Below are 14,032 nucleotides of genomic sequence, written 5' to 3' on the forward strand. Positions count from 1 at the left end.
TATATTTGATATTAAGACTCGTGGCTCGTAGCAGGTTAAGTTTTAATATTGGTTACCTCTTTATGTTTCTTATTTCATTTTGAATTTATTTAGATGATTTATTTATTTTTTCTATTCTATAATAGTAGATAAAAAATAAAATAAGAGGAAAAGAATTATAACAATTAGTGAAAATACAAAAAAAAAAAAAGAAAGAAAAGAAAGAAAAGCTGACTGATATGAAATATATAAAAAAAAGAAGATACTGGATTTATGGATAAAAATATACATAAGCATTATGTTATAAAAAATAAATAATCGATTAACTAAATAAAAAAAATTAAAAGACTCCAATAAAAGAATTTAAAAATAAAGATGAATATAAAATAAATCCAAAACACTAGTTTGGTAAATACTTTTCATGAAACACCAAAACGGTAAATACTTTTTCCACCAACACTACTTTGATAAAAAAATTCCATATTTTCATTTTTATACTTCATGTGAAAGGACAAAACTATCCTTGATTTAACTATGAAAACTAACGGAGTTAGCAATTTGAACGTATTTGCCAAGAAACGAAAAACCTCAATGGCCCAGTTGCAAAAATGAAATTTTTTGAACGAAAATCGCATAATTGATAAAACCTCAAGAACGATTTTAACACTTTACTCTATCCTTAAATACACTAAATTTCGCTCATTTGACATACATGGGTTCAAAAGCTAGTAAAATAATACACCAATGGAAAACAATAAAAAAAAATGGACAAAATGAATATAAAAGCCATTTAACTATAAACGAAAAATAAAAAATAAGTTAAATTACGATTTATAGTGTTGACTGCACACATTCGACTGAATAACGATTTTTACTATCGTAAATAAAAACCAAACAATTAAAACCAAACCATTAAAAATTTATCATTTATAATATTAAAAGAGGAGTTAATTTTCAACAAGAAAACATCACTGGATCCAAAAGTTATATAAATAAAAGCAAAGTAGCAGTAAGAGTAATTTTATAGAAACTGGACCCATATCAAGAAAGTGTAAAAGATGATCATCATTATCTATTTTGCCTCCCATGAAAGTTGCCTTTGTTCTTGGCAAAGAAGCCATTCCTTGGCTTTGGTATCTCATGGATGTCCATCACTTGTATTGTCCTTTGCTTTTTAGCTACCAAAAAATAATTAAAAATTTTAAAACAAAAGTTAATAAAAACAGACTCCTTTCAAAACTTCAATTCAATTACTCTAACCATTTTGGGCTTCTTGGTAGTTCTCTTGAAGACGCTTCCGGGCCGATGCCAACCGGTCTAGGTCTATATTTTCCTCTCTCTGTGTTCGCTGCCAAAATTACTAATAATTTAACTCGTATGATGACAATTCGGGTAGCAGATCAAAATGGGTAATCTTTGGAATAATAACCGAGAACCCTTGTTTTCAAGAAATGTTAGCTTTTTAGGAAAGTAACTATATTATTTAAACAATAAAGTTTTAGGTAAAACAACTTTTGGGAGGTTGCATACTTGTATGCATTAAAAGTGGTCACTTTATGTCAATGTCAGTGACTCAATTCAACCTGTTTGACCCGTTTCTGTTCTAGAGATAATAAAAATTACCCATATCGACTCATTCACAAGCAATCGGGTCAAAACTGTGATATCTAGTATTACTAGAAAAAGGATGCGCGTAGAGAGTGTACGTTTGAAGGAGGAGCAGAGGCAGAAGCAACCATCGCAGGGCGAGATTGGGGCGGAGGTCTTGATGATGTTGGTTTTTTAGAAACAACAGGTTTCGGTCTATTCTGCTCTGGTTCAGAATTATTCCTTTCAGAACCAGAACTCCCATCTACAGTTTCATTTGGTGTACAGAATTCATCAAAAATCACCACACAGCAATGCATGGAAAGAAATTGGAAGATTGTAGCAGAATTCAATACTTAACTGTGTGGGTTAGGAGAATAGCCGAAATCAGGTCCCTGTGAATCACAATTTCAAATCTCAAAAAGAACCAAGAAATGTTGTAAATTCATCACGGTTTTACAAACAAGTTGGATTCATTATCTTACCGGTTGATATCCATTTTGAGCACCCTTTGATACATTATGCACCAATGGCGAATCACTATCTGCATAAAAAAATAATTAGAATCAAAAGCTTATATTTCGATTAATAAAAAACCATAAACAAAAAAAGTGTACTTACCTGTAATAGTAGGGCGTGCGAGCCCACTGTTGTTTGACCCGACCCATTCATCCACCAAATCTTTCCATTTCCTGTAACATTCACAAATATTAAAACAAGTTTTCCAAAACTACTAGATTTTAAAACATTCTAACTTTAACCGACCTCACCAATTGCTTCACCAGTCCTCTTACTTCGCTGGACGGACGCTTTCGAAGTTGATTAACATGCCTTCCTATATCAGTTTCCTAATTTGATAATCAAAAACTAGAATTAGCAACTTTAGTTGCAATTAGTATCGGCGATATATCGGTGGTGGGATATCAGTGATATATCGGTTATCGGTCCCCAAGCAAAATATCTGTTAAAAGATCGGTACCGATATCACCAGCAATATTGACCAGTATTTGACGGATATTTTGGATGCCTTGGTTGATCAGAACATGTTTCATATGTTAACACTTTTGAGTTAATATTATATATGTTTACGTTTTTATACATAAATTCTGCATAAAATTGAAATTTCCCACCGGTATTAGAATTTTTAGCGCATTAACTGCATATAATGTTAAAAAAATTCACCTTAAGAACTGTGAAAGTAAGATCCATATCAGCTAGGGTTTGAAGCAATTCAGTAATGGCATCATCAGTCTAAACCACAAATCACCAACAATAAGTCAACTAATAATCTAATTATATATAATTCATTGAAAAACATACACACACACCTGATTCGGATACTCAAGCTGCTCTTTAATTCTAAGAATCTTAGCCTGTTCATCATCAAATAAACCTCCATACGGATCCGGTTCATCATCAGCCTCATCCTCTTGGTGAACCGACTGCGGCGAACCATTGACGTGGCAGTTACCACACCGTTCGGAGTAAAGCCGTTCCACGATTCCGTCCCGCCGGCGTTTAAGCTCTCCGGCGTAATCGGCTGAAGCTAGGGTTAACGCCGCATCAATAATTCCCCAAACATCCGCCGTGGAATTGGATAAAATGGCCCTAAATTCATCCAAATCCATTACCTAATAACAAAACCTAAACTGGACGACGTCGATCTAATCAATTAGATCTAGACTGGCCGGCGGCGGCGGCCGTGGATGATGAACGGAGAATCATGATAATAACGCGGGAGGGTTTTCGATCAGGTGATTGATTTTGTACAGAATCCCTTGTAATACGCAGGAGGGTTTGATGTTATTTGGATAAACAAAACAAATTATTGTTATTATTATTAATTATTAATAATAATATTGGTGTATCGAGTACTTCAGCCTACGCGCTGATGTTTGATGGGAAGCAAGTAGGAAGTAGGAATGTGGATGATGGACGCATTCCGTTATCTCTTGTCAAACTTCACTTTGATGGGCTCACAGGTAAATAATATATTATTATTATTATTACACAGAAATATCCTTTAAACATACCTAATTTACGGATTAGGTCATTTAAAAAGTTTCGTTTCAGGCGTTGTCCTTTATACGACTTGTTTATTTGATTTTTGTCCTTTTAACTAACTCTCATCCAATATCCTCGTTAAGTGATTGCAATTAACCAACACATGATGGGCTTTTGGGTCTTTTAACATTTCTATTCTCTCTTTTAAATCTACGGGTTTAACTCACATTTTTGTTTTACATTGATGTGGTCCCAACCATCATCATCTCATCTCATCTCATCTCATCTCATCTCATCTCATCTTCAACCTATAATCTTTCTCAAGTGGAATTCACAACCCCACACCATTGTTACCCATTACCATCAAAAAGACCCCCTCACCCCCATACAGCCACCTCCATGGCTCCACCATCAACCACAACCACCGCTAAGACGCAAGCTGCTGCCACCACGGTCTGCAACAAACGTCGGCCACCATTTTCAGACCTGAACCATTCTCATCTCACTCAGATTGCAAACTCGATTGAAAAACCTTTGAAACAGTTCATTCTTTCAGATCTAGAATACAGGTTAAATCAAACCGGTACGATTGCTAGCAAATCATTGACTTATCAATATCATCATTTTTGCCATCAAATCGATTGTTGTTGGGATTGGTGGTAGAGTGTCAACGTGATGGTTGCGAGTTGGAAGGGGTTGGCGGCATAGGGTTTTGTTTGGCCGGTGACGGTGGTGATTGGCAAAAAAACTAACTGGTGGTGAAGGAAGCGGTGGTTATGGTTAGGGTTTGGATGGAGGTTTCTGGTTTACGACAGTAGATGGCGGGCGGCGGAGAAGAGGTAGAGAGATCGAGGAAGTTGCAGGTGGTAGCCGGAGAAGAGAGCGATTGCCGACAATTCATCTCCACCACCGGTGGACGACGGAGAAGTTAATGGTGATGGTTGTGGGTTCCAGCGATGATTGCTGTAGGTACCGGTGGTGGTTGTTGTGGGCTCCGGCGGCGGCTGCTGTAGGTTCCGGCGTTGGTTGCAGGGTGGTGTTGCACGACATGGTGGATGGTGGAGGCTATGGGTAATCTTTTATAATACTTAATAATAAAAAGGAGTTAAAATTACATTTATACCCTCACGTGACTAGCACATGCCATGACTTAACGGGGATTTTGGATGACAGTTAGTTAAAAGGACAAAAATCAAATAAACAAGTCGTATAAAGGACAGCGCCTGAAACTAAACTTTTTAAAGGATCTAATCTCTAAATTAGGTATGTTTAAAGGACAAAATTTGTATTTTTGTCTTATTATTATCATGTTTTTTATATGGTTCATTCACTTGGTTAAACATGACACCCGAATATAGTAAGTAATATATAAAAATTAAATTTCATGTACAATTATACTCGACTACTCGTATATGTTTGTTGCATGCGTTTAATATTCAGTGTTAAACTGAAAACTATCAGCGTTGTAAGAACAATGTAAGAGGGAATGGGTGCTCCTCTCAAATGCTTTAATTCTTATGTATTCTGCATTATCATGTCATTTACACCGTCAAACCTTTCGACACTATAGAACCTGAAATCCACTCTCAGTCGCTCTTTAGTTGGCGGGGCCTAAGCACGGCAGATGTCGTACTCTTCAGTGGAAAAGGAAAGCGAGACCTTACCGCTTTTTCCACGAGTGAAGGTATTATTGGCCTTACGATAGGTGAACGGTTTTACGCCAGCTCTTCTCTCATCTATCATATGAAAACTATTTACCACAATGGTGTAGTTTGAGATTTATGTTTAATTAATTTTGTTTTCATCAATTAGCCCCTCCCGTTCTCCTCACAATAGATCTTCTCATCTCTGCTTGTATTCCTCCGTTCTATTTTTGTGATCTTCAGCAATGGTCGCAAAGATTAACAAATCAAGGTTTGCTAACTGGATGTTAAATTTGAGTGTAAACAAAGATATTAGCGGTGATGTAGTTGATGAAGAGCATGATCGGAAATTTGGAGAGGCGACGAGTGAGGTCAGGTGCAGTGGTGTGCCGGTTGAATCGGCGCTTTTTGGGAGAAAACGAAGTGATGGGAGAAGATTTAGTGTTGAGGGAAATGATGGTGCCGCCGGAGAGAGATTGTGGTGTTGCCACCAGCATCTTTCGTTATTTTGACTGTTGAGATGTGCCCGTTTGACTGTTGAGATGTGCACGACTTCAACGTATTGAAAACGGAATTTAATAATTGTAATCTTTAGTCATTTTAACCAGATACATGCTTTCTCAAGCATAGAGGATTCTTTGATATTCTTTTATTCAATTTCACTTCATTTATTCATAAAGTTTCACAAATTTCAAAAATGAAAACCTCAAATTGATGCATGTGATAAAATGTTAGTTAATCAAATTCTATAGAAAAGATTACTTATTAATTAAAAACTAGTTAATAATAATAATTTCCTGTAAATCTACAGAACTACAACGATTTTTTAACATTTAGGAAGGTTTTGTATGATTAATGATGATATGATCATATTAAAAGTAGGTTCCATGCATGAAAATGAAAATATCAAATAATAAGATGTTTTATGCTTAAAAAATTCCAAAGTTATGTATTTTTTATAGAAATTTAATAGTTTATTTAGAAGCCATAAATTTTTTATTAGGAAACAACCTACTGGTTTAGACTTTTACCTTATTTAACACATTAGCTACTTATATTTTAAAAAAATATAACAAAGCGTTCATAATTAACCCAAGGTATATTACAAAAATTAGTCAAATTTCAAGTTTCAACCAATGGGAATGTCAAAGTGAGGCTGCAACTATATAAAATCTGATACAAAATCTTTAAAAAGCTAAGGTTACAATTTTTAACTAATTAATCATCAATCCCATTCTCATCTCCAAAATGATTCATATCATTTTCTTCTTCTTTACTTTTAGTTTTCATAGATTTACCAGTTGTACCTTTTGTTTTCTGCACCTTATGTGACTGCTGTTCCATTACCTTTTCCGATGGTTTTCTCCTCCGTTTCAAATGTGTCATGCCACCCGTATCTTCACCCCCCGAATTTTCCGGACCTAAATTAAAATTTTCAAAAGAAAAAAATATTATTCTATCTATGATTGTAAGTCAACATTTCATTTTTGCCACTGGCCAAAATTGAAAATCGTTGCTAGGAAAGTAGGGATGTGAATGTGCATATAACTATTTAATAAATAATAAACGAGCCAGGCTCAAGCTTAAGAACACTACTCACAGACCGAGCTCGAGCTCTCTTAAGTTAAACGAGCCGAGCTCAAGCCTAGTTGGGCTTGGGCTCGTCTCATTTACACCCCTACTTGTTAACTACTTCAGATCATCATCTAGCTAAAAGTTTGAATTGAACTGAGTTTAAACTAGCCTGACCCCGACCTCAAGCCTATATTGTTATATATAGAAACTACAATTGCATAAATGTGCATAAAAATTATAATAAATGTGTATAAATTTTTTTAACGTTTATATAATAAAGCTATAAAAGTTAAGTGACTTTAGAGAAGCAACAGAAAAAGAACTTTGAGCGACTTTGATAAAACTTAAGAAACTTGATTACTATTCTGTGAAATTTTCCTATAAAATTAGATATATCATATATAAAAACTGACAAACGAGCCAAAGGCTTGGTTCGCTTACACCCGTAATTATTACCTTCAATTTGATTGGAATAGCCATTGTTGTCTTCAGAAAGCGGGGAAGAATTATCGGGTCGTCCAGTGTGTTTATTATCCCCTGAAACATCAACATCAGGACAAGGATCAGCAGGCAAGAAGCATAGTTCCTCTTCTGAGTCACTAAATGCTGAATCCTTTTCGACTGTTGTAATGTCAACTTCATCTTCTTCATTTGTTTCTGATTCTTTCACCTGCAATCATAATAATTATTTACTCAAATACATATAATAATCCCAACTCAGTCAATCCATTTCCATCAACCTGTTTTCACCTAGAGGCTATAGAGGTAGCCACAAGGGCCAGATTGGGTAACAATCCGAAACAGGTTGTCCTGTCAACAGTTTCTGATAGAAGCGTGCATGGGTTGGTTTTGGGCTAAAAACAAACCAAAAACCAAAACTCTAGTTTTGGGGATTTTGGAAGCCATCTCGCTCGGTTTTTTCGGTTTTCATAATGGATTTGCTTTTTGATAGCCGAAAGACAAGGGTACATGCACCGATCAGCTGGTGTCCCGATGATTGAGTGCTATGTGCCTTATGTCCAAGGCTTGATGCAAAACTACTATCGAGCCGGGGGTCTCACCGGAAGCAGCCTCTCTATCCTTATGGGGTAGAGGTAAGGCTGTCTACATCTTACCCTCCTCAGACCCTACTATAGCTTTGCTATTGGTGGGATATACTGAGTACGATGATGATGATAATGGATTTGCTTTGGTTTTTCGTTTTTGCCACTTAGAATTGGATAATTTGAACCGAAATTTTTTTTATGTGGGTATGAAGATTTGGGCCTAAAATTTTTGGGCTACACCATTTATTAATTTCATACCAATTACTTACCATTCAAAAAAGAAAACTATAAATCAAAATTTTAATTAAAAAAGGTCAGCCTTTTCAGATTTTACGAGTTTGGATTGATATAAAAGTCGATTCAGATTTTAGGTACATGCAAAACCGAAAACCAAACTGGCAATTTGGAATTCGAAAAAACATAAACCCAAACAGTCGGTTCTGGGCCGGGTCTGGTTAGTTCGCTTCGATTATGTTGGTTATTTTGGACCTTTTGGTTTCACGCACGCCCCTACTTTTTGGTTTCTTCTATGAGTAACTAATGTATTTAATATCATTCTACAAATAATATTACTAAAATTCATAGCCTAAAACTTACCTTTTCAGTTTCTGGCATCAAATCAAACTCATCTTCACGTTCAACATACTCCTCGTTTTCCTCAAGTTCCTTAAAATCCGGTGCGAAAGCGCTCCAATTCTCAGTATAGTCTTTAGCCCATATGTAAACCAAACCCGTTAACGAGACCGAAACAACTATCGGATGAACCGGGTGCCACACCAAATCCATCAAAGCTTCCTTAGGACCTTCTAGAATCTTCACCAGATTCCCGGCCCGTCTATCCCATATGTAAATCTTATGCTCACCTTTACTAGCGGACCCACCAACCACCCACTCACCGTCACCACTAAAACACGGTGCCTTCCAATGCACTTTCGTGATCGAATCTTGAAACTCCCGAAAAAGTGACAAACAATTCGTTCCCACAGCCTTTAATGTTTCAACCTCGTCTTTAGAATCCTCATCAACAAGTTTATGTAAATCTTGACTTTTTAAACGGTTTTCATATATCCGAATCGTACGGTCGCTCGAGTTCGTAAGAAGAAACTGACCGTCTCGACTGAACATAATATTCTTTATCACCGCACCACCCGAAACTGGGACAATCCCGTGAACCCGATTGAGTTTGTGATCAATTATAAGAATTTCACCCACCGAATTCCCGACATAAACCAGATCACCGTGTTTATCGAAACACGCTGCAGTTGGTGTGTAATGTGCGGATCCGTCTGAGAATTTGTTTTTTGATGTCGGTGCAGCTGCAGGTTTTTCGGAGAGTGATATGGGGAGCGTTGTTGTGGTTTCGGTGCGTAAATCAACAATTATGGGTGCAGATGAAAAGGGACAAATTAGGCAAAGTGTTGATTCTAAAGGATGTAAACGCGCTTGTAATGGGGTTTGTTGGAGTGTGATTCGGTGTATTTTTGTTCCTTTTACAACATCCCATAACATTAAAGATTTATCAGCAGCTGAAATTAAAATATTATGACCGTTTCTTGACCAACAAACGCTCGTTATGGCAGCAACACAGTCTTTATCTCTAAGTTCTTTCGCAATTCCTCGGGTTTCAAAGTCCCAAATAACACAACTTCCATCAGAACATCCAGCTGGAAAATAAACAGCATAATTAGTTTTTTAAATGGTATAAAATAAACAACAATTTCTGTCAATTAGATAGTATTTTAGGTGCTTAACTAATGTTCAACGATTAGAGTTTTTATTTAAATACACAAACAGGCCTGTAAATGAATCAAATGTTCAGAGTGAACCGTTCGGGGGAAAGTTTGTGCATGTTCGTTTGCTTAGTATGCGAATGAACATGAAAAAAAATACTCATTTAGTTAAACGAACATGAAGGCAGGCCCGGTTCGTTTGTTTATGTCCGTGAATGTCTGTTCATTTAAAATTGTTTATGTCCGTCTTTTTGCGTTCATCCATGTTTGTTAGTTTACGTTTGTTCAAGTACGTGCATTTGGGTTCGTTAATACAATTGTTTAGCTTTTTAGGCCCACTACAACTTAGTCTAGTTTCAATAACTTTTTAGGCCCAACACGTTGTTGTTCACATTTACTTGCAGATGCTTTTACCTCACTTATGTCCATTTACATATGTTCAGTTATGTTTGCTTGTGAACCGTTCATTTAGACCGTTGACAAACACAAACAAGAAAACCATATTTGTTCAGTTAAAGTTAAACAAACGAACATGAACGCGTGTCTTGTTAGTTCACTAATGTTCATTTAAATTCGTTTGTGTTCATTCATGCTTGTTAGTTTACATTTGTTTAAGTTCGTGCATTCATGTTCATTAATATGATTATTTAACTTTTTAGGCCGATTACAACTTGGCCTAGTTTTGATGACTTTTAGGCCCAACACGCTGTTCACATTTACTTTTAGTTGGTTTTAGCTCACTTATGTTTGTTAATCTATGTTCAGTTATGCAATTCATTTACGCTCGTGAACTGTTCATTTATATTGTTGGCAAACGAACATAAATGAACACGAACGTGTTCATATTCTTAATGAACAAAAAAACCATGTGCTTGCAATATTATGTGTCTGATCATACTTTCAGTTAAAATTAAACATATCCGTGTTTGTTTGGCTTGTTTGCAGGCCTATACACACAAAGAGTAAAGCTACACATCTCATAAAAGCAGATGATTGATTACCAGCAAGAAGAGTGCCACGACGATTAAAAGATATGCATTTCATAATACCATGTTCCAAATACTCTTCGATCACTTCTGGGAAATCCCCCTGTAACGGATCTTGACTCCAACAAACAAAAACAATAAATTGATTTAGCTCGTTAGATACAAACTTCTTGTGCAGAAAAACAAAAAAAAAGAGGTCTTATACCTATAATGGGAGCATTCATGGTTCTTTTATGTTAAATTGAAATGAGGTTTAAGCCTGTGGCTGAATCCAATTGTGAATAATTCCTGCAATTAAAGCATACAAAAAGCAGGATGCAGTAAAGTAGTTGTACTTGATGAACAATTTAGAAACCCTAAACCAACCAGAAAACTAGACTGAATATGATTAAGAGCTTGCAAGCCTGAAATCCACCATCAACGTACAACTCAGGGCTTTTATTTCTCTTTCGTGGAGATGTGAGAAAACGTAATCGAAAGGAGCATTTAGTCTGGACCTAAAAATCGATAAAATTTGGAAGAATTAATTACCTGTGTGAAAGTGGTGGTGAGGTGAGAGTGGACCGGCGGTGTAGTTGGGAGGGAAAACTTACAGGCTGGGCGTATTTGGAGATTTGATTTGGATTGGAGACGAGAAAGAATAAGAGGAGGAGGAGGAGGTATTGGTATTGGGGTTCGGCTTGGCTTAGGGTTTCAATTTGTATCAGAGCCTTGTTTTGAATCGGTTAATTTAACAATTAATTTTGATTTTAACTTTGCTCGTTAACTTGCTTAATATGCAAAACTAATTTCAAAATTCCCTATAATTCAAATTTGTTGCTACAACGGGTATAACGACAATGAAAGTATGGCAGTCTAAGAGTATGATACTAACAACTGAGCTTCCTAACCTAGCTACTAAGATCAAGGAACACAACCAGTTAGTCTCATCGTTAGAGGAGGTCTCTAGTGATCAGCCTCCAACGTGAGAATCGATGATATGATACGATTAAGAGGTGATAAGAGAGTAGAAAGAATGAGACGAGTTACCATTTTGCATAAGTCTCCTTTTATAGGCAACATGGCAACTTCCATGTGGAAGCTTAAGTTTCTTAAGAGAAAACGGTCAACTCTTCCTTTTAGCTTATTCAGACAAGTCATCCTATTTTGGTGTAACTTTTAGGGGGTGTTTGGGATTCCTTACTTTACCTTCTTATAACTTTTCATTAAGTTAAGAAGTTACAATATTGTAAGTTATGAAACTTTTTCTCTCACTATATAAGCAGGCCCAAATACCTTATTACTTTTTAAAAAGTTAATAAGTTATAAGTTGATGAAAATAAGCAATCCCAAACACCCCCTCAATCTACTTTGGACCTGTAATGTCGACATGTTTACTTTATGGCAGACTTTAACTTTATGTCACATTATAGATGACTTTTCTAAATTTTACTGTAGCGAGAAGCTTCCCTAGTCAACCCAGAAGCTGTGATGGTGAAGCTCCAGGCTTCCCAGCTCAAAAGCTGGGGATTGTTGCTTCTTGGCTTCTAGGCTTCCAAGGTACCCACGTAATCAGTCCCTAATCAAAAGTACTTGGATTGAAATTATGAATGCTTGTAACTTGACTCTTTTCTTTATAAAGTCAATTCCCCGGGGTGTTTAATGCTTTTGGACTAAGTGGTGTGCCTCTTCATATACCAATGGACAAATCCATTTTGCTGTTTTGGGCTTATCTATGGAAGTCCATAAGCTGGAAAATGTTTCTAACGTGTGGCTTAGAAGCTAGGGGCTTATAGCCCAAAGCTTCGGAGATTGAAGCTTAGGGTTAAAAGTTAGGAGCTTCTGGTGTGGATATTTAGTTTATTATATTTTTATCTATGGTCAGCTGTCATTGTAATAACCATCGTTTTGACTTATTTAGCGGTTGCTGTTGGAGGTTATTATTGCCCTAAGGCAACATCTAGCATTTATTTTCAATCTCAACCTTCCATCTGCCCCTAAATATTTGGGGATTTGAAATTCAACCCCCCTCCCCCCCTTGTGCCAACTTCTCCTTCTTTCATCCCTTTCACTACAAAACCACCGTGTAACCCATAGTTCTCTGCCCCTTTTTTTCGTTTTAAAAGGTAAAATCTTCCTTTGCTTACTTTGTTTTAGTTGTGGGTTCAAAATTGGATATGGTTGTCCAATACTCCAAACTTTCTAGGGCAGAGCTTGATTGCTTTTGCCTAGAGTTGGCATTTGACCCGAGTTTGAGCCAAACTTTCCTGAAATGTCGACTCATATTAGTAGTTGTCCTATCGGTAAGATTGCTGTTTATACTTTGTTACTTTGATCAACCAAACCTTATTTCCCGTTTTTGAGGTTCTTTTTGAATGTGTTATACCATCATAAGATTAGCCTTGGTCAGCTAGCTCATGTTGGGTTTGCTAGAATCCTTCACTTTGAAATGGTGTGTCGTTATCTTGGTTATGAGCCTTCCCTGATTATGTATCGAAGGTTTTTTCAACTTGCTAAAAATGGGAACTGGTTCACCATTGAGAAAACTCACTGTTAAACTGTTCTTATTTTGAACACTGTTGTTCTTACCTCTACCTAGAAAGGCAAAATTTTCTTTGTAGCGGCCTCTATTTTATCGTTTCTCCTATTTGGCGTAAACAAGAAATTACTTTGAACCCACCAGAGCCTAAGTTTAAGGAGCTTGATCCAGTGTTTCTGAAGAAGCTCCAAAATTATGTCCTTGAAGCTTCGAACCTTCCTTGAGGAGTTTCTCGTGTATTTGGGTCTTAATACCAAATGGCCTAACTGTCTTACTAAACCTAGAAGGTATGGTGATTGGAAGGGTATGTTTTTTTTATTGTAACATGCTTTTAATGAAGCTTCTCTTGGTTTTAACTCTTTTTTTTATTTATTTGCATAAATTAGTGCCTTGGAATACATGGATCTTGTAGACTTGTCCTCTGTTAGCTTTGTTTCTACTAAAGTTGTGTCGATTGTCTTAACGTTGTTGAACGAACCAAGGATATCCGTCATACTTGTGAGTATGTTTCTGCTTCGACCGCTGCTCCTTTTTCTGTAAAAGATTCTAGTAGGAAAACCACCTCCATTCTTCTAGAAGTAGCAAGAGATTGAATATCTTCTCTGGTTCTGATCGAAACTCCCAGCCTACTGACCGCATTGATGTGGGTGATGATGAAACCGCTCTCATAGCTTCCATAACTGGTTTTGCTCCCTCTATTGGGGAAAAGCTTACGAAGAGTGCAGCTTCTTCTCCTCCAAAGGCATCGCCATGTCCAAGTGTTAGGACATGGTGTAACACCCCGACCGATGGCGGATTATACATCGGGGCGCCACGTATTGTTTCATTACTCGTGACACTATTTGGGTGTCAATATTTAATAAATACATTTTCATTGCGCACGCGCAGAACACAATTCGTAAAGTAACATAAATCATATCATAACTCAAAATATTCAAATAACATAATTTGTCTTGTTACATTT

The 14,032-nt window shown here is 36.6% G+C and overlaps 2 protein-coding genes across 2 annotated transcripts; both read right to left on the reverse strand.

Moving 5' to 3' along the window:
* Positions 1-887: 887 nt before the first annotated feature.
* LOC143560935 (putative mediator of RNA polymerase II transcription subunit 26c) lies at positions 888-3,266 on the reverse strand. Its single transcript, XM_077049122.1, has 9 exons — positions 2,895-3,266; positions 2,749-2,817; positions 2,332-2,414; positions 2,188-2,258; positions 2,052-2,110; positions 1,928-1,961; positions 1,686-1,831; positions 1,240-1,327; positions 888-1,157 (listed from the first exon to the last, which is right to left on the reverse strand). The coding sequence occupies exons 1-9, from the start codon at positions 3,192-3,194 to the stop codon at positions 1,048-1,050; spliced, it is 960 nt and encodes a 319-aa protein (XP_076905237.1). The 5' UTR covers positions 3,195-3,266; the 3' UTR covers positions 888-1,047.
* Positions 3,267-6,431: 3,165 nt separating this feature from the next.
* On the reverse strand, positions 6,432-10,841 carry LOC143560936 (protein RBL-like). The gene is made up of 5 exons (XM_077049123.1): positions 10,756-10,841; positions 10,566-10,664; positions 8,432-9,498; positions 7,245-7,458; positions 6,432-6,634 (listed from the first exon to the last, which is right to left on the reverse strand). The coding sequence occupies exons 1-5, from the start codon at positions 10,772-10,774 to the stop codon at positions 6,432-6,434; spliced, it is 1,602 nt and encodes a 533-aa protein (XP_076905238.1). The 5' UTR covers positions 10,775-10,841.
* Positions 10,842-14,032: the final 3,191 nt, after the last annotated feature.

Source organism: Bidens hawaiensis, unplaced genomic scaffold, assembly GCF_021521415.1.
Source record: "Bidens hawaiensis isolate Kalapana, Puna unplaced genomic scaffold, B.hawaiensis_p1.1 tig00020515_1, whole genome shotgun sequence".
Classification (NCBI taxonomy): domain Eukaryota; kingdom Viridiplantae; phylum Streptophyta; class Magnoliopsida; order Asterales; family Asteraceae; genus Bidens; species Bidens hawaiensis.

Excerpts from the sequence above, each read along its gene's own strand:
- LOC143560936 (XM_077049123.1), bottom strand. Across the intron at positions 7,459-8,431 it reads TGATGCCAGAAACTGAAAAG|GTGAAAGAATCAGAAACAAA; the intron begins GTAAGTTTTAGG and ends TTATGATTGCAG. Across the intron at positions 6,635-7,244 it reads CTATTCCAATCAAATTGAAG|GTCCGGAAAATTCGGGGGGT; the intron begins GTAATAATTACG and ends ATTTTAATTTAG.
- LOC143560935 (XM_077049122.1), bottom strand. The coding sequence starts at position 3,194 with ATGGATTTGGATGAATTTAGGGCCATTTTATCCAATTCCACGGCGGAT. Across the intron at positions 2,818-2,894 it reads AGCTTGAGTATCCGAATCAG|ACTGATGATGCCATTACTGA; the intron begins GTGTGTGTGTAT and ends TTTGTGGTTTAG. Across the intron at positions 1,158-1,239 it reads CTACCAAGAAGCCCAAAATG|CTAAAAAGCAAAGGACAATA; the intron begins GTTAGAGTAATT and ends ATTTTTTGGTAG.